This window comes from Heloderma suspectum, chromosome 8 (genome assembly GCF_057233095.1).
Source record: "Heloderma suspectum isolate Gila_16-S chromosome 8, 16-S_ref, whole genome shotgun sequence".
Lineage (NCBI taxonomy): Eukaryota > Metazoa > Chordata > Lepidosauria > Squamata > Helodermatidae > Heloderma > Heloderma suspectum.
This window is the reverse complement of record NC_139465.1, coordinates 25,316,332-25,335,678: the sequence shown is the minus strand read 5'-3', so window position 1 is coordinate 25,335,678 and position 19,347 is coordinate 25,316,332. Positions and strand designations below refer to the sequence as shown.

Genomic DNA, 19,347 nt, shown 5'->3' with positions numbered 1-19,347 from the left:
TCGCTTGCAACAATTGCTCAGCTAGGTTTGGGCACCCATTTTGAAGTTCATCGAGCAGATGCCCAAGCTAATTGCACAGCCAACCCCTTTGCATATAGTAGCAGGACACTTTTACTCTGTCTCTACCACCTGGAAGACTACCTTGTAATGTGGAGGGCATGCCTGCCCCCCTGAACCTTAACTCTACAAAGAACCAGTCAGTCTACAGTGAGTCCAGTCACTCCTGGCTAGCCACAGGACAAGAAAAATGCTGCTATTGTATTCTAGTCTTGCCCCAGCTTTGGGAGGGGAAGAAGAAGAGAAAGCACACTTGGTTCTAAGGAAGCCACTGCAAACTCCACCAAGCCAAGAGAACTGAGAAAACCTGATCATAGTCTGATGCTACTATACAGGGCAGTGATTGGCAATCACCAGTTCAAACACAGGCGTATTTAGGAAAGAGATAACCCAACTATGGTGGATTCATAGCAGCTTCCCATTCATAACTGATGGGGCTGTGTGATTGTCATGAGGACCAAGTATGCGGGGAAGTGGTTAACCCTAGCATACCACAGTCCTGAGCCTGATCAATCTCACCGATGACTACTACATTTTTCTTTAAAAATTAACATAACATATAGTTTAGTCCTACACTGAAGAGGCCACCATGATTAGTGGTCAAAAAGGCCTCAGACCAGGGCTACACTTTGTTATGTAAGTTACAGGGATGTCAAACCCGAGTCTCTGATGGGGGTTTCCTAACATTGCAATGTGATCTTGCATCTCCTAACAATAGTGGCTGTTCCCTCACCACAAGGCTGGAGAGAAGCGGACATACTCCTGATGACAGGGACATTCATTCAGTCTGAGCAGGCACAGGTAGCAGCACACACACCAGCACAGCATAAGGATCAAATGCTTTTCTTTAGTGAAAAGAACTGGACAGGATATAGATAGGAATAAGGGAGGCTCTGGGTGTGAATATTTTGTATGTGCTTCTCCCTGTAAGGCTAGCGGAGGGAACGGCTTGGTTTATGAGCCAGAGAAGAGGTGTGGGGTGCGGTATCAAAATATATGTTGGTCATGGGGCTTGACACATCTTATGACACATAAGAGAAGGGGGAGCAGGACCAAAGAGACCTGTTGATCCATTGCAAGTTTTTCTCTCCATATTTCCCTTAAAATGGCCACAGTCTCCTTTTTAGTCAACTTCTTATTTCTGACCAGACCGTCGCACCTCAGGTACACGGGGATCTTCTCGCTTCTCCCCTACAGAGAGAAAGTGTATCAGATCCTAGAGAAAGCCAAATACTGATCCTAAATCAAGACACAATCCCGAGTCACCGCTACTCTGATTATTAGGTCTATTTTATTAAGTAGCCACAACACACAGACACAGAAGTGACATTATCAGACCTCTGTCAGTCTAGGTAATGGTCTTCTTTCAAAGCAATTTCTGTAGCCCAACCTTCCTCACCCAAAGCTTACTAGCTGGGCCAGTCACTATCTCTCAGCCTAATATACCTCTCAGGGCTCCTGTGAGGATAAATGGTGAGGATAAAAGAGGATAAACATCTGTCCTCCGGAAGTTTTGGACTTCAACTCCCATCAGCACTAGCCATCATGTCCAATGGTAAGGAATTCCAGGTTGGGGAGGGCTGTTGTAGCCAGATGAACAGCTGAGAAGAACAGGAGATTGTGTGGCACGATAGGAACTCATTTGTGTTGATTCCAATTATGGTTGGTTGATTCTACTTATGGTTGGTTTGGTCCTGCCCAGAGAGATTTGTTGCACTGATATATCTCCTTTCCTCCTTGGAGTTCAGTGTGGTTACATGATGTGTATCTCTCCTCCACTCCTTTTATCCCCCCAGGAGACCTAAGAGGTAGGTTAGGCTGAGAGATAGTGACTGGCCCAGTATTAGCTACTGGCTGAGCAGGGATTAGAATTCGGGTCTCGCAGTCTAAGTCCACCCCCCTAGCCACTATGCGTTATCCTGACTCTCCAGAGACGGCTTGCAGCTTAGTTTACATATATCTGTTGAAAATAAAAGACAGCAATTTGTGTGAGAGAGACATCTCTGCCACCCCCAATCTTCTACAAATTTGGGGAAGAGGTGTTCTCACTCTGACCTACAACCTGCCCATCCCAGTTCCACAGTGCACGGGTTGCACATGTGGCATGGCAGTGAGGCTCAGTCAGGCCTGGACAACGTCCTGCGTGAGCCAAGTGCGCATTCCATCTAGAAACCTCTGTGATGTGCAGGCATTCCTTGGGAGATCAGTCAAGGTGGAAAGTGTCCACTGAAGGTAGATATACTTTCACTGCTCCTGCTTTGCAAGGAAGGGAATGAGAAGTCTCCAGGCTGCTGGGCATGAGGGCCGGGTCCCTTGAAGAATCCTCCGGACCTTCTCTGACCTATCTGCAGCACTGCACAATGAGGAACAATAAGGTTAAAGTCCCACTAAATGCCACAACCCAGGCAGGCATACCCGCCCCACGAAGTTTTCCGTTTCTCTCAGCACTGCTGCGCCAAGATCCTCCAAAAGCACATCTACCAGCTGGTCACTAGTTTTGCCCTCTGAGACAACCTTCCAGCGCTCTGGCCCACCAGCAATCACCTCTGCAACAACAAGAAAATGTGAACTATTAAGATATAAGACAGACCAATGATCTTGAAAGAGGTTCTACACCTTTGCTTCACATACAGTAGGTTGTGCAGGGGAGTCTTGAGAATTCAACTTTTTGAGTTGAATTTTAACTGATCCTGGATTTGTTTTATGGTTTGGCTGATTGCTCAAAGTTGTTTTTTGTTGTCTTTGTGTATACTGTCTGTGTATTTGTTATATTTTAAATTTCGCATATTGTACATTTAATGTTTTAACCATTGTAAACTGCCCAGAGAGTTCTAGCTATTGGGCGGTATAGAATAGAAATGTAATAAATAATAATAATAACTTCCCTCAAGTTCGTGGGATGAACAAGAGCTAGCTAAACACAGCAGGTAGATTTATGTCCTCACTCCACTGGATGGTAAGTCCTGAACTACAGATGGGGACTCTGCTGCAGAATGCAAAATCTGGATCCCGAACATCTTTTAACTTTCATTTTATTCAAACAAACCAATAACAAAAAGCAAGTTTCTAGCCCTCATGGTTGTGGGGAGACATTAGAATATGGGCAAACATGGAATGGTGCTACTATGGAATGATAAGCATACCTAAACCCCATTGATCAATAGGATGTGCGTAGGTAAGCACCCAAAGTCTCGTGATTTAATGGTCTTAAGGCATACTTACCTTGGTGGGTGGGGGGAATTCACCACTGAACACATGAGTAAACATGTGCAGGACTGCGCTGTAAATATGCTTACAAGTTGCTGCATCACACAGAACGTCGGCAAACTGCACTGGAATTGAAAGGGTGCAGCTTTTGTGTCCTATATGACTGCCTGTCCTTTCATCATCATCTCAAATCATACTGGCTCTACTGCCTTTCGTTTGTCCATCTGTCTCCTGACCCCATGTCTTGCCTCAAGCTCTCAGGTTTTAATTAAAGACCAAGTATTAATGTATGTAAAATAAATGCATGTGCTCTATCAACCTGAATAAGGCAGTTTGAGCACAAGAGATTGCGTCTCCCAGGTGCAGAATATGAAGTTCCCTGATGATGCAAAGTTCCAGCATCTCTCCTGCCTCACATTAGCAGCTTAAGCAATAAAGACTGAACTGATCTTACAGGAGCAGCAGCAGCAATAAACTGAATAGAATCACAGAATCATAGAACAGTAGGGTTGGAAGGGGCCTACAAGACCATCAAGCCAACCCCCTGCTCAATGCAGGAATGCAAATCAGGGCATCCCTGACAGATGGCTGTCCAGCCTCGTCTTGAATGCCTCCAGTGTGGGAGAGCCCACCACCTCCCTAGGTAATTGGTTCCATTGTCGTATTGCTCTAACAGGAAGTTTTTCCTGATGTTCAGCCGGAGGTACCTGCACACTTCTCCCAGCTAGGCCGGGGTGTGGAAGAGCGTTGGACATTGATCAAGTCGTTATAAAACTGGTCTCGCTCCTCTGAAACCTGCTTGTGTACGTCCAGCATTGTCTCATATTCTTCCTGGAGGTCATCAAAGTCATTCTGAAGAGTAGACATCTGAAAGGCAAAGCCAAAGGAGTAAGCATGGAAGAGGGCACAGGCCACATATCTGTGGGTCACCAGAAATGCTAGGGGGGGAGCGGGAGAGAGAAACTTCCTGTTAGAATATTAAAATCTTGGTCAGAAATGCTGACTGGAAGTTGCAAGTGGAGAGGAGCTCCAAAGAAAACCCGCAGGTGCTTCCAGATGAGGCTTTTATCAGCCTGCCTCAAATTCGGAATTTTACGGGGGGGGTCCAGATATTGTTCTTATCTTCCACTTGTAACCCTCCTACACTTTCACGTTGCTGCTTCCAGCTTTTTTCTTACCAGAAAAGGGGAATCCATTGAAGAAAAGACAGAAAAGGTCTTTTGATTGGTAGCGCTAGGAACCCTCCATCTGGAAGCACCCCGTGCCTCTGACAGACAGAATAGTAACACCTGCTTGGTTTGCCTAAATAAGCCCTGCTCTACAGCAAGAGGGAAGGGAAAACTCACTCTGGACTAGGGATGCACAAGAATTTCATTTCAGTTTGCAAATCATCAGAACTTGCCCCGTTAGCAACAGCACATTTTTTGAAAAATGCCCATACATTCCCAAGCTTGCAATCACATTCCAAAAACGCATAGTTTTGAAAAATGTGCACTTTAAAATGCCCCCTTTTCAAAGCACACATTTTCACCCTTTAGTAAGTGGGGAGAAAGTACACACTTTTAAAAAATGCGCTTGGAAATGTGCACTTTTCCCATTCGGGCAAAAAGAAAAACAGGTCGCAAAGGAAAATGAGACCAAGGGGGACTGAGCTTCAAAGCAGAGTTTGGGGGATCTCAGTGAGCTTGAGCATCCCTGGTTCTCTCATCCCTACTCTGGAAACCCTCTTCCACCAATGTAGAATCCACCAAGCTCAGGAGCATCGGGGGGGATCACTGCTCAGGTACCTTTTCAGCCAACTCGTTATATTTTTGTTCGTGCAGTTCAAACTCTCTTCTGGGCACCACGTCCCCGTAGTTTGCTCTCATGGTGTTCAGCTCCACTTGCACTTTGGTGAGGTCCTGGCGGGCGATCTTTAATGCAAGCGTTAGCTTCACCGTGTCTTCCCCCTTGCTGTCTTTAAGAGAAAATGGGTCAGGTAGACCCAAAGTTGCCACTGGAAACTAGGCTTGGCTTAGGGGTTCTCCATCGGGATGGGATTCTCCACCATGACGGGAGGCCCCCCCCCGATTGCTCCCTCAAAGGTTGTCGCCAGCCGATAAGACAAGCCCCCTTTTCAATATGAAACACCACAGTCTGATCGTCTTAAGCTCTCTTCAGGTACCCCCTCCCCAACACCTCAGCTAGATGGGCAAAAATGTCCATCCAGCTAAATTTTAGAGCAGGAGCTTCAGCACACCTCCTGCTCTGCTTTGGATACTTGTAAGTCTCTGAGTACGGAGGCATATGAGTATCCAGGGCAGAACCAATAGGATTGTGCCCGAACCCTTTCAAGCTTAGTTTGGCCACCTAGGTCAGAGTATACACCCTACCAACCCCCACCATGAACCTGCTGCCCTGAGTAACTGGAAAAGTGGCATCCCTTCTACCTTGGATTTTGGTGAGCTTCAGTTCTTCCTTCTGACGGTACATTTCGTTGAGATCTATAAGAAGCAGCTTCCGGGCATCGCACTCATTGAGATAGCGAAGGTATTCCTCTGCTACTGTCTTCCGCATTTTAGCCACCTATATAACATAAGAGAGAGGAGGCCACAAATCACTGGACTTGACAAGCTCAGTTTGCCATTAGCACCAGCAGGAGCTGTTCTTAGGATGCTGTCTGGGACCAGTGAGTTAATGGACAAGGTCTCCAAGACATGAAGAAATGGATCCAGGAGCAAGATTCTCATCATCTTGGCAAAACTGGCCCTCATATCATGTCCACCATGTTCTCGTGACATCCTAACTGGAACCTACCCCAATTAGAAAACAGCTTATGAACCTGTCCTTCCAAATGTGATTAATTGCAGTTGCTGTGAAAGGAGAAATGGCTCAAGGGATAGTGACCCCTCTCCACTGAAAGGATTAAATACAGGAGTAGGCCCAGTTCACTTTGCATTCAGCCACCATCTCTGAAGATACCATAAAAATTGATAATACCTCCAGGGGCATTATTGGCCTCTCTGCCAACAAGGAAAATCTCTGGAAGATTCACCAGTTACACTGGCACACTTGTGTGTATATCCTTCAGGGATAAGGGTGGGAAGCTATTTTATTCTTACCATTGTTGGGGAACCTTTGCTGACCTACTGGAAATTATCATGAGATCCACTAGTAGATCCCAATCTACCTTTTGTCCACCCCTGTTGCACCTTATCTCAGTAATTTAGCTTCTCCGGTTATATAGCAGTTCCTTCTGTTTTAATAACTTAATTGTACCCAGTGAATCAGTGATTAACTACAGCTCTGCTTCACTCCTGTCTGCAAGGACAATCTTTCAGACAAACAGTCCTAGCCGCCCCTCTCTCCCAACCCTGCTCCCCTCCCAGAAAAACCAAGCACTGGAGACCACATTGTAGCCCAGAGAGGGCATTCAGGACAGGGGAATTATGGGGAGCAACAGGCCCTCAACATGATAATCCCAGTGGCCAGAGAGACAGCAGTGGCCCTGGCACTTCTCTTGAGGACTAGCTGCTTAAATGTGGATGGGCAGAGCCCCATCTCACCTGGGTCTCTAGAGAACATTTCTCCTCCTTCATTTTTTCAATAAGCTTCAGCAAGTAGAGCTTCTCCTTCTTCAGCTTTGTTATTTCGATTTTCTCTTGCTCTTGAAAAGCCAGGATTTGCCGAGTACATTGATCAGAGGCTGTGACCAGAACAGCATTCACTGCCTCCAGGGAGCGGATCTTCTCCTGCAGATGTGCTGGAGGGGGTAAAAGGCAAGTTCCCAGTTACTAATGATCCCCAAGAAACTGTGAATGTGGCCTTTCAAATGTCCAAAAGGTCTGCTGGCCTTCGAGAATTTCTTCATTTCTGGGCCTTGTTAGTTAGTTAGTTAGTTAGTTAATTTCATTTCTATACCGCCCAATAGTCTTACAACACCCATGTGCATGCACTCCTTGTTTCCTGCAGAAGATGAACAGCATGATCCTATGTTTACCCCTACCGAGTTAAATGGGACTTATTCCTTAGAACAGCTTTCCTCCTACCCGGGGCCTTCCAGAATGATGACAATTCCCATCATTCCTAGCCAGCACGGCCAATCTGAAGGGTACAAGTTTGGGGAAGTCTGCCTTAGAAAGCATTATTTACCAGTGGAGCCTGGTGGCTCTGATGCCATTGGGATGGTGAAGCCACTCTGGATTTCAGTCAGAACCAGTCAGAACTCCTAAAGGAGCTATCCAAGGTGCTTCCACACCTTGGATAGCTCCTTTAGGAGTTCTGACTGGTTCTGACTGAAACCCGGAGTGGATTCAATGCCCCACTCACATCAAAGCCACCAGCCATCACCGTTATTTAGGATTCCAACTTGAATTCCATTGACTGTTTTGGAAAGACACTTGGGTGACTCACTGCTTATTGTACAGATTCTGGGGAAAGTGGGGGGGGGTTTTGGTTTATTTTTTGCCCTCACCCCATGTGGCTTGACTTGTTTGCTGGGTTCATTTGGAGCTCTTGGCTCTGATGTGGTACATCCTTTGTTTCTACACTTTGCATGCAAGAAGCTGTGGTCTGAATTTTGTGGCCTGAACTGTGGTGGGGAAGAAGAAAGGAAAGAGGATCCTGCAATGGGGTGGACACATTATGATCACCTAGTCTCTTCTAGGCCTTAAGATTCTTTGACAGCTTGCAAGAGATGGGATGTTGCTGGAGTGGGGGGCATTTTCTGCATATTTATGTCCTATGGGCCTGTGCCTAGGTCTTTTAAGTACCTAGCAGTACCCTTGGGAAGTGCCAACACTATTCTTTGCCTCCTTTTGGTGTAAGTCAGGCATTAGTTTCCAATACTGCTATCCAGGGCCGGCCCTACCATTAGGCAGGGTAAGGCAATCTGCTGCCTCAGGAGCAGATGCTGGGGCCAGCAGCAGCAGCCTCTGGCTGTTCTTCCTGAGCTCCTGGCTGTTCTGCTCTGTTGGAGAAGGACAGAGCCATGTAATGCCACACAGCCTGTCCTTCGACCCTTAAACTAGCCTGCTGCCTCAGGTGCAGTGGAGGACAATATCCAATCACAGCAGTTAAAGCTAGATCCAGCTCCCAGTCCAGTTGGCTTCTGTACATAAAAATGGGGAGGTAGCACTATCTTGTCCTTCACCTCAGCCAGCAAAATGTCTGCAGCCAGCTCTGGTGCGATCACCTGGTAAATCTCGTGCCAAGAATTGTCATCCATGACAGAATTGCTGTTGGGATTATGATGTGTGGTGTTTAAATCAAAGGTTTTGCCCGTATTAAGTCTGTCGGCCTCATTAGGAGGAAGTTAATTAACGGCTGATTTATTAATTTTTACTGGTGAAGTCTATTTGTCCACTCCAGCCTCCCCCAACCTGGTGCCCCTCCAGAAGGGTTGGACTGCAAGTCCCATCACCCCCAGCCAGCATGATCATGCTGGCCTGGGGATAATGGGAGCTGAAGTCCAGGGCACCACTTTGGGGAAGGCTGATCTACTGTTTGGCTTCTTATCCTCTTCACTGTTGAGGATCAGCTCTGCAAATTTGCTTGTCCAGAACTACTGTCACTTTTGATACGATGACATCCAGGCTCTTCTTTTGATACGATGACATCCAGGCTCTTCTTTTGATACGATGACATCCAGGCTCTTCTTACCTATTGTCACTTCATACTCATTCTTGATGGAAGCCAGCAAAGGCTTGTAGGTTTTGAATTCTTCCATGAAGGACTCAAATACTTCTCTATAAGGCTAATGAGAGAATGAAGGGGAGAGAGAAAAGAAAACCAGTATCACTATCAACTCTGTTGATTGTACGTTTTTAATATCGGGGTCTTGAAACTATCATCTTCCACTGCCTATTGTGACAGCAGCAGGGTATTGTCCTTTTTTTTCAGAACGGGTGTGTATCGTAATATGACTGCTTGCCCAATATTTGAAAAAGCTACTCATTCATACTGTTAGTCCCAACATCAGCCCAGCACACAGGGCAGCCTTGGGCAATTGCTGGGGCCCCTGTAGGGCCCAGTGCTAATATCTGCCTTCCATTAGAAAAAAATCCTGGCCCAGCACTCAGAACCGCTGGGTGACTGGGTTCAGAGGTCATATTAATTTCCCACAAAGCCCCTGATGTAGCATAACTCTATAGCATGATAGGAATGAAAATGTGACTAGATTCACCCCCTGGTCCTTTTTGTAGCATTGCTTGGGCACCTACCGCCAGGTAAGCTGAGGAGGCCCACCAATGGAGGAGGGGGCCCACTAGAAGTCACTTTGCCCAGGGCCCCTCAAACCTGGAGTCAGCTTTGCCAAAACAGCGTAAGTTGGAGAGCAGAAATGACACATGCCATATTCAAATCAATCTACTGTTAACTGAGCTACATTTAACGGTTGTGAAACACCCAGAGAGCTTTGGCTAGTGGGCAGTATAGATATGGAATAAATAAAATATAAATAAATAAATTTAAGAGCCACAGTGACCCATAAAGTTTCACAAAAGTTCAAAGGTCCCAACGGCCATGGGATTAGGAACCTGGTAGATTTTGCAGATACACTCACTTTTTTTGACATCATTGTGGCACAACCAGTGTTCCCTAAAATAAGACCTGGAGGCATGAATCTGGTTCTCTTGTCTGCCAGTTGTCCCTGCCTACTTTAAAGACGTATAAAAGGCATAGGGAACCTCAGGCCTGCAGGGGTTCCCCATCCAGCCTGGAGAGGCTCCTTGGTTTCCTCCAGGGGGCAGTGCTTGGCCTCCAAGCACCCCACTCTAGGAATCTCTGCTATTATCTACAATCTGGAATCAGAGATAACAGTGCCAGTTGGATGAGCAAGGGGAAGGAGAATCCTGGCTGTTATCTCCAACCGCAGATCTGAGATAACAGCAGGGATGCAGACGACGGGGAACTCTGCTGGTGCTGGGAGGAGCTTCTTCTCCCAGTGGTGGCCAAGTCTATTTGCATACCATCCTTTTGCGAATGCCATACAAAATTATACATGGCATGGAGAAAGTGGGTGGGGAGACATTTTTCTCCTTCTTTCATAATACTAGGACCCGGGATAATCCCATGAAGTTGAGTGGTGGGAGATTCAGGACAGATAAAAGGAAGCACTTCTTCAGACAGCACATAGTTAAACTATGGAATTTGCTACAAGAGGTAGCAAAAGTCACCAATTTGGATGGCTTTAAAAGGGGGTTACACAAATTCCTAGAGGAGAAGGCTATCAATGGCTACTAGTCCTGATGACTATATGCTACCTCCAGTATCAGAGGCAGTATGCCCATGTACACCAGTTGCTGGGGAACATGGGCAGGAGGGTTCTGTTGCACTTATTTCCTGCTTATGGGTTTCTTGTGGGCAGCTGGTTGGCCACTGTGTGAACAGAATGCTGGACTAGGTCTTATCCAGCAGGGCTCTTCTTAGGGTCTTATCATGTGTGCTGCGCAAAGCCAGGAACCTGCACTGTGCCTTCCCCCATTAGGGAAGACGGGACACAGCTGAAGCATCCCCAAGCTGGGGCAGCAGCTGGAGTGCTCCAGCTGTTTCCTTGGTCAGGGCAGCTTTACCCACGCTGTGCCTTCCACCACTGGGGAGGACGTGGCACAGGTGAAGTGGCCCTGACTGAAGTGGTGGCTAGAATGCTCTTCCATGTGCCACCTCAGTCAGGGCAGCTTCGCTGTGCATGGCGTTTCTCCAGCTAGGGAAAGCCCACATGAAGCAAAGCTGGTCCCCAGCAGTGGACCGGATGCCATCAGGGGCATGGCACGTGTGTGTGTGTGTGTGTGTGTGTGTGTGTGGTCAGGCCCCTGATGACATCTGTCCCACAACAGAATGGGTAGGGAGGTCATTTGACCCCCATGCCAAAACTGTTCCTCACCCCAGCATATAAGCTTCATCTCGCCTTCCAGATGCTCTTTGGGTTTCTCTCCAGCTGTTTCAACAAAAGGGGAATCAACAATCTTGAGCTCACTGAATCACCATTTTCAAAGAAATCAACAACCACCGTTTTGTGTGGAGAAAGCAAATAGACCAGAGATGTTTTTCTCCCTCTCTCATAATACTAGAACCTGGGGGTCATCCGGTGACGCTGAATGGTGTAAGATTCAGGACGAACACAAGGAATCACTTCTTCACAGAGCACATAGTTATGCTGTGGAAGTCACTGCCACAAGTTGTGATGACAGCCACCAACTTAAGGGCGCAATCCTGTGCATGTTTAAGCAGAAAAGAAGTCCCACAACACCTGATGTTTCCCAGCCAGCATGGCTAACTGGGGAATGCTGGGAGGTGTAGGACTTCTTTTCTATCTAAACACGCATAGGATTGCACTCTAAATGTCTTGAAAGGGGGATTAGACAAATTGATAGAGGATAAGGCTATTGAACACTACCAATCAGAATGGCCATATATAACCTTCAGGATCAGAAGCAGTATGTCACTGTACACCAGTTGCTGAGGGACATGGATGGGAGGGAGTCATTGCACTCATGTCTTGCTTGTGGACTTTCTAGAGTCATCTGGTGGGCTGCTTTGGGAAACAGGATGTTGGACTAGATAGGCCTTTGTTCTGATCCAGCAGGGCTCTTTTTATATTCTTATGCCTGTTTTGCTTCCATCCTTTCAACATCAGTCACAGTAGATTTCTGTGTCCACCCAGTTAAAGTAGACTCTTGGTGGGCTTACATATATGTGTTCCATTCCACACCCAAGGTTTACAGTCACCAGTATCTGTGTAAGAGCTGCTCAGTGCTCAGACCTGGAGTTTAAGTTCCTGAACTTTTTTCCCTTTAGTAAGGTCCAGAGCCTGCAGCTCTCTCCGCAGGTGGCATTCCAGATCTTCAAGATAGCGTGGCTTTGAGATGGACAGAGAAATGTGGTCTCTGCTGGTGCTGAAAGATATAAAATGTAGTTCAGCTTGACACGTTTTCACTTTTTGACATCATATATTTTTTTAGCAGCACTTGCAAAATGTCAGCATTTCAGAATGAACGTTCAATGTAGCCTAGCAAAGTTATGAATGCCACTCAGAGGTGTAATTGGCCAGAAAGCCAGCGATGGAGAAGTCAGCACCTTCCCAAACCCTCCCCTGCACATGGGTCACACTCCTCCCACCCCACCACCCTGCAGAATTTGGCAGTGGCCAAAAAAACAGCAATTTGCCAGCGATTCTCAGCAGCAGACTGCTACAGAATGCCACAATGGCCAAATTAACCTTGAAACTGGCAGCAAATGGGTGATTCTTTTTTGCTGTCAGCATGAATTTCGGCAGCGTGCCGATGGCAGGGGGCAGCGTGCTGATGGAGATGGCAGGGGGCAACGTGCTGATGGCAGGGGGCAGAGTACTGATGGAAGGGGGCTATGGGGGTCCCACCAGGGTGTGGCGAGAACCGCTTGCCAGCAAAGTGTTGCCTGCCCCTGCTTTAACTGGAGATGCCAGGGATCAAACCTGGGACCTTTTGCATGCAATGCAGGGGCTCTACCACTGAGCTATGTCCCAATCCCCCTGTGAAAGGGAAAATATTTCCTCTATTTGTGCAGTGGAGACATTTTCTCTGGCCCAGAAGACTTCACTTTAATGTACTAGTCTAAAATCTTGCGCTCACACATACCTCTGCCATTCAGGGAGAGTACAGGGTTTTCGGTTCTGTAGGATCACTTGCCCTGGTGCATATGCAGGCCAGGAGGACAAATGGCTGCTAGAATGGACCTGAGAAGATAAGAAGAAAAGTGATGGCCCCCTCTTTCTTTCTTTCTTTCTTTCTTTCTTTTTCGTTCGTTCGTTCTCTCGTTCTTGGCCTCCATGTAACACATGGCTTGAGATGCTTGACTGAGTTATTTGGAACTCTCTGCTCTGCAGGCAGCTCAGCACAGGATGCTGTGCTCATTTCAGATCTCCAACTGCAACACATTGTGTGTTCTGGATTATGCGGGTTAACCTATGTGCCACTGATATGTGAAGGATCCTGCCTTTGCATACTGGAGCAAAATGATGGAGATTAAACCCTCCCACATTTTCTCTCATCCCTCTGCCTCTATGAGGTGTTTTAGAATTCCGTATGAAAAACTTCAATCTCAAATGCTATTTATTTCTTACTTGCGATATTTGTGAGGACCTCAGAGCAGTGCACATGGGAACCGCATTAGATGGCTACTTGTGCTTTCCTCCCCCACAAAAGAAAATATGCCACACATACAAAAAGAGGACACCCATTTGCACAAAAATTGCATGTGCTAATATATACCTAGAGATGCACATTTAGAAAAGAATGACTATAATTTTAATAGAAATAAAATATATCTCCCCCTAGCAGAGAGGACTGTGACTAAGTCCCTGCTCAGTCTGCTGACCATTAACAGTGCTAACTGTTAATGGGTAACCTCAAGGCCAGTGGAGGCTGGTGGCTCCAGTTTCAGTGGGGCTGTGCATCCATTCTGGGTTTTACTCAGAACCAGCTAGAACTCTAAAGGAGCTATCCAAGGTGCTGAAACCTATCCTCAAATATCCCTATGCATATTTAGACAAAACAAAGTCCTACAGCTCTCAGTTGCAGGGCTTTTTTCTGTCTAAATATGCTTAGGATTGTGCCCAGAACTGTACAAATGGGGCCTGCAACAAAATGTTGCAGTATATTTTCCCCACTACCAAGAGGAGTTCTCCTGTTCAGGAGCAGAAGCCTTGTAGTTCTGTTCAGGCCACTTGCGGGGGGGGGGGGGCTTCCCCACCTGCTTTTCCCTTATATAGTGAAAGAGGCAGAGTGCTCAGTTTGCGGGCTGGCTGACAGAACAGTGGTGTGGGGGAAGTTTCCACAGGGAGGGAAACTGTCCTTTCTCCTTCCCTTCCTCCCTATATCCTTGCAGCCTTCTGCAACCTGGTGTCCTCCAGATGTGTTGGACCACAACTCTCATTACTCCCCACAGCCAATGGCCATGCTGGCTGGGGATCATGGGAGTTGCAGTCCAGCACATCTGGAGGGCACTAGGTTGGGGGATGGCTACTCTAGGGGGGAATCTGATGCAGACCCTTTCCATTTCCATGCCCCAGAACATAAAGGCTTTTCCCAGCCTCCCACAAGCCATGACTGGACTGGCCTGGCCTATGGGCACGCACAGCTTCATTACATCCATGATCGGACTGCTGTAAAGAAGGGCTGGGCAGAAAGCAGATCTCCAGATGTTTGGGACCTCACCTCCCAACATGCCTGACCATTGGCCATGCTGGCAGGGGCTTCTGGGAGTTGACGTCCAAAATGTCTGGCGATCTGCCTTGTACACACCCCTGCTGTAAGGGGCTCTGTATTTGGAACAGTAGTGCAGTTGTGTCATTTTAGATTCTGGATGTGACCACCTTACAGATGACTTTCTCCTGAGATGGTAAGCCAACTCTGCTGTATTGGGGGCAGGGGCTCTTGCTCATCCTGCTGAGTGGAGCCCTGGCCTTCTGCCCCAAAGTCCTGTCCTGAGAGCATTGCTGATTTGGAAGCTTCAACTGGTACAAATATTTGACCACAGGCATATGGCTCCATTATGTATCAGCTCTGCCAGCTTCCTGTCTGTTTCCAAACACAGTTCAAAGTGCTGTCTGTTTCCGAACCCAGGGACCATAAGAGCGATCTCTTCAATCACTGAACAAGGCAAACAGTCAGAACCATGTGTGAGCAACCTGGGGGCAGTTGCGTAGGTTCCATAGGGAGGACCTTTGCTCTCTTGCCTAGACCTGCATCTGCTCTGGCTGCTTGGGGAGGAGAACTGCAATGATCAGCAGGCCACCAAGGTCAGATGGCCCTACCTCCTAACGTTACCAGTTCTCCTGACTAGAAGTGCTCCACTCACCAGAGATTTCCGTTTCTTCTGTTCTGATTTCTTCAGATTGGGTAAGCTTGCTGGACATTCTGAACTCGGAGAGGATTGGTGGAAGGAGACCCTGGATAACAGCAAGAAGAAGGAAAACAGCAGCGCCACTGAGAAAGAGAGTCTTAGCCAAAGGGAGAGTGAGTGATGTCATTAATTCTTCTGACTTCCCAGCCTCCCAACTGGACTTCAAAGGAAAGGCACTTATTAGGAATAGTGCAGCTTTGTCCAACCAGCACCCTCCAGATGTGCTGGACTACAACTCCCATCATCCTCAGCCACGCTGGCCAAGTCCAACACAGCAGGATGGAGAAGACTGCCTTAGTTGCTATGCCAGTTAGATCCGTTTTAGTGTCCAATTCCTGCACCCCAAAATGTGTAATAGACATTAGGCAGGGGAGGACATAACATGACCAGTTTTTCTTTATGAAGCCAGGAATGAGCATCGTGCCTCTGCAGCCCTCCTTTGCTTCCCCTGTCCCCCTTCTCCTCTCATGTGCCAGGCTTTGGTGCATATATCCTGATTTGTTTAAACCAGAGTTCCCTCTTATATCTGAAATGGGGAACTCTGGTTTAATGTCAGTTTACTAATCAGGATAGGAAGGATGCAATCCTATACTGTAGATATGCCCACTGAAAGGCAATGGGATTCAGTAGAAGCCCCACTCTACTGGCGGAACATCGGATATCCTGCTGCCATGACAATACACCAGTGGAATACCTCAGATACACAGGTGGAACACTCTACCAATGGAGCTGTTCCACCAGCAAAGTTACAGAGTGTTCCACTGGCATGTCTCTCATAGAGGTGGCATATCTTGAGTTCTGCCAGTATAGCGGGGCTTCCACCAAATCCTACACACCTTCAGGTGATGCAGCTGAGTATAGGAATGCTCTGCAAGTTAACTACTCCATCCCTCCCAAATTTGCCTCTACCATGCTGATATTGTAGGCTGAGTTAGTTGTTTTCCATTATGTTGCTATTTCTGTTCTGCCCGCTGTCAGAAGATGGGATAAGATGTCTACATGTCACACATGCTCCAGTCTTTCAAGGAATAGGTCTTTCAGGTTGCAGATATTTTTATGTACAGAATTTCATCCCCCCTATTGGTTTGTTAATTTTAAGTTTGGGTTAATTATTCCTATATGATTCTGGTAATTAATTGCCAACTGTGCAGAGCAGTCCAAAGGAGTCTGTCTAGGAGGCTAATCAGGAATCATCAATGGTATGGCAGATCATCTGGCAACCCCATATATCAGGGGTGAGCAAATTTGTGGCCTTCCAGATGTTGTTGGACTGCAGCTCCCATAATTCCTCACCATTGGCTAATGCTGGCTAAGGCTGATTTTATTTATTTATTTAATATTAAATTTATTAATCGCCCATCTGGCTGGTCACCCAGCCACTCTGGGTGATGTACAACATACAATAAAAACAGTTTAAAACAATAAAATTCTACAATAAAATCATTTTCTAAAATACCCTAACCCACCCCAAATGCCTGCCTGAACAACAACGTTTTTAATGCACGACGGAAGCTCATTAAAGAGGGGGCATGACGGAGTTCCCTAGGAAGGGAGTTCCACAGAGTGGGGGCCACCACAGAAAAGGCCCTCTCCCTCGTCCCCACCAGTCTAGCTGTCCTGGCTGATGGGACAGAGAGAAGGCCATCCGAGGCTGATCTTGTTAAGCGGCCTGTCTGGTGCTGCTGGAGGCGCTCCTTAAGATAGGCTGGGCTGGAACCATATAGGGCTTTAAAGGTCAAAACCAACACCTTGAATTTGGCCCGGAAAACAACTGGTAACCAGTGCAACTCCTTCAGCACTGGAGTGATGTGATCTCGCCGGCGGCTGCCTTTAATGCACGACGGCTGATGGAAGTTGCAGTCCAACAACATCTCCGGAGGGCCTCAGGTTGCCCACCCCTGCCATATATACTGCTCTAAAGGAGCAATCCTATGCATATTTAGACAGAAATATGTCCTACAACTCCCAGCTAAGCTGGCTGGGGAATGCTGGGAGTTGTGGGACTTTTTTTCTATCTAAACAGGCATAGGATTGCACTCTAAGTGGCTAGGAGGACAAGCAAGATACAAATGTAATAAATGAACAAAGAAACATAAACAATAAATAAATGCCCCATTATAGTGGACAACTGCTGGCAAGGTAGCTCATAAAGCAACCATACTTCCTGCAACACCAAAGATGAATTTAAATTCACACTTCTTGTTATCATAATACCTTTTCCCAGGCTCCTGACCACAGCCCCTGAAATAAAAAGAGAGAAAATATTCTTATATGACCACAGGACGTTGCCGAGCTCTACAAAAGTCTAGTTATTAAAACGGCTAAGATGTCTCTGCTACTGTTTTCTGAAAATGACAGCAGACAACATGATATTTGCCTATACAGAGTAATGGCTCAAATGCTTAAAACATGGAGACAAACTGAAAACACTAAGGGCTACATTAGGAGTAAATCATAAACTAGAAGGTTGCAGCTAATCTCCATAAATGTGTATTGTTGTTGTTGTTCAGTCGTGTCTGACTCTTCGTGACCCCATGGACCACAGCACGCCAGGCCTTCCTGTCCTGCGCTCTCTCCCAGAGCATAAATGTGTATAACATGTAATTAATATCATTTACATCTAATGTTCATTAATATGGCCATTGTACTTAACCTACCAGGTTTTTCTTCTGCATAACGCTTCATGCATCCAGTGAAATGTATTCTAGTCTGTGCAAGCTTATTGCTGAAATCAATTTTCTAAGCCTTTAAAGTGCCACAAGACTGTCTGTTGTTTTTGCTGGACGACTAACATGGCTAGACCATCTGGAAATTCTCCTGAAATTGTTACTATCAGGTGTGAAACTATGTATCTGTGGTTGATAAACAGTGTTCTAGAAATCCCAAGAGTTGAAAAACATACTATAATTGGGCTTCTTTCTACTTCCTTCCTCCTTTGGGATCCATTTGCACTTTTTGCCATGACAAACACAAGTGCTAGAAACTTACTTTTAAAACCAAAAGGAGGTTGTCAGAATGTTCACGGTTTTGCAAGCCACACAAACATGCCATGCGTCTGAATTAATTCTTCTAAGGACTTTAGTAAATTAACTGCACCCCCAAGCATTTTGTTTTCACTACACTTTATATATATTTTACACTTTATAATAATTGTTAGCTGCAATTATTTTTAAAATACACTGTTTGATTTGCAATGTACAGTACAATCCTATATATATAGACTCAGATGCAAGCCCCATAGACTTCAATGGGGCTTATTCCAAGGTAAGTCCCATTGAACTCAGTGAGGTGTTTGTCTGAAGAGACCTGCACGGATTGCACTGTTGGGTCAAGTATGCTCAAGTGTGAGTTTCTTTCTTTCTTTCTTTCTTTCTTTCATGAAATACTGTCTGTTTTATTTGTTTTATGTTTTGTTTATTTTATAGTGGTGGGTGTTTTTTTTAAAGTACATATTTGCCAATATTTTAACTTTGTTAGCTGCACTGATTATGCACAGGGAGAAGAGCAGGGTAAAAATGCATAGGCATGTATTCACTATTTTATTTTGATCCTGCCTTTGATCTAGAAGGGTCCCCAAAGCAGTTTAAGTCAAAAAATAAAATACAATTACACCCGGGGCTGAATAGATGGTATCCCCCTCTGAATAGAGAGAGGGGGACAAACAACCTCTGACAAATGGATTGTCTCTTATCTACAGACACTTGCTGAACCGCTGTGTTTACTTGAAAGGAAAGCACTTCACATACACATTATACCTGAATTAAAGGGAATTAAAACAAGCAATCCTAAGAAAACTTACTCAAAAGTTAACTCTATCAAAACCAGTGGGACTTACTTCAGAGAAAATATGTTTAGGATGGGAGCATTAATTTGAAACTCAGTGTTATTTCCACTTCAGACATGTAACATGAAGGACAAATCTCTCCCCCCACCCCTCTGACCCTTTGCCCCTTCTGCGTGGGGCAAACCATGGATGGGATAACACCGGGGCTGCTTCTAACCATTTCCAGAGTGATAGCCATGTGAGCCTGTTACAAGGCAGACAAAGCTGGGATACAAATTTAACTAACTAACAAATTAAAGAACAACCCTGGCTTTGCTTGGTTCATTTAACATCTGGAGTGTGGGATAAAAAAAGCCATGATCCCGATTCAGGCCACAGGTGGACTTCTCCATAAATTCTAATTCTGTGGGACAGACAGCATTCGTCTGGGGGTAGCATTC

The 19,347-nt window shown here is 46.1% G+C and overlaps 1 protein-coding gene across 1 annotated transcript in view; it reads right to left on the bottom strand.

Annotated features, from left to right (window-relative positions):
• Positions 1–19,347, bottom strand: part of TSNAXIP1 (translin associated factor X interacting protein 1) — a 30,425-nt gene that overhangs the window by 9,489 nt on the left and 1,589 nt on the right. Inside the window, exons 3-12 of the mRNA XM_084812885.1 lie at positions 15,079–15,169; positions 12,858–12,955; positions 12,005–12,137; positions 8,905–8,998; positions 6,810–7,006; positions 5,694–5,829; positions 5,052–5,221; positions 3,972–4,131; positions 2,473–2,603; positions 1,120–1,248 (exon numbers count right to left, since the gene is read on the bottom strand). Of these exons, the coding sequence (XP_084669011.1) occupies positions 1,120–1,248; positions 2,473–2,603; positions 3,972–4,131; positions 5,052–5,221; positions 5,694–5,829; positions 6,810–7,006; positions 8,905–8,998; positions 12,005–12,137; positions 12,858–12,955; positions 15,079–15,169 (1,339 nt within the window). The remainder of the gene's footprint in view (positions 1–1,119; positions 1,249–2,472; positions 2,604–3,971; positions 4,132–5,051; positions 5,222–5,693; positions 5,830–6,809; positions 7,007–8,904; positions 8,999–12,004; positions 12,138–12,857; positions 12,956–15,078; positions 15,170–19,347) is intronic.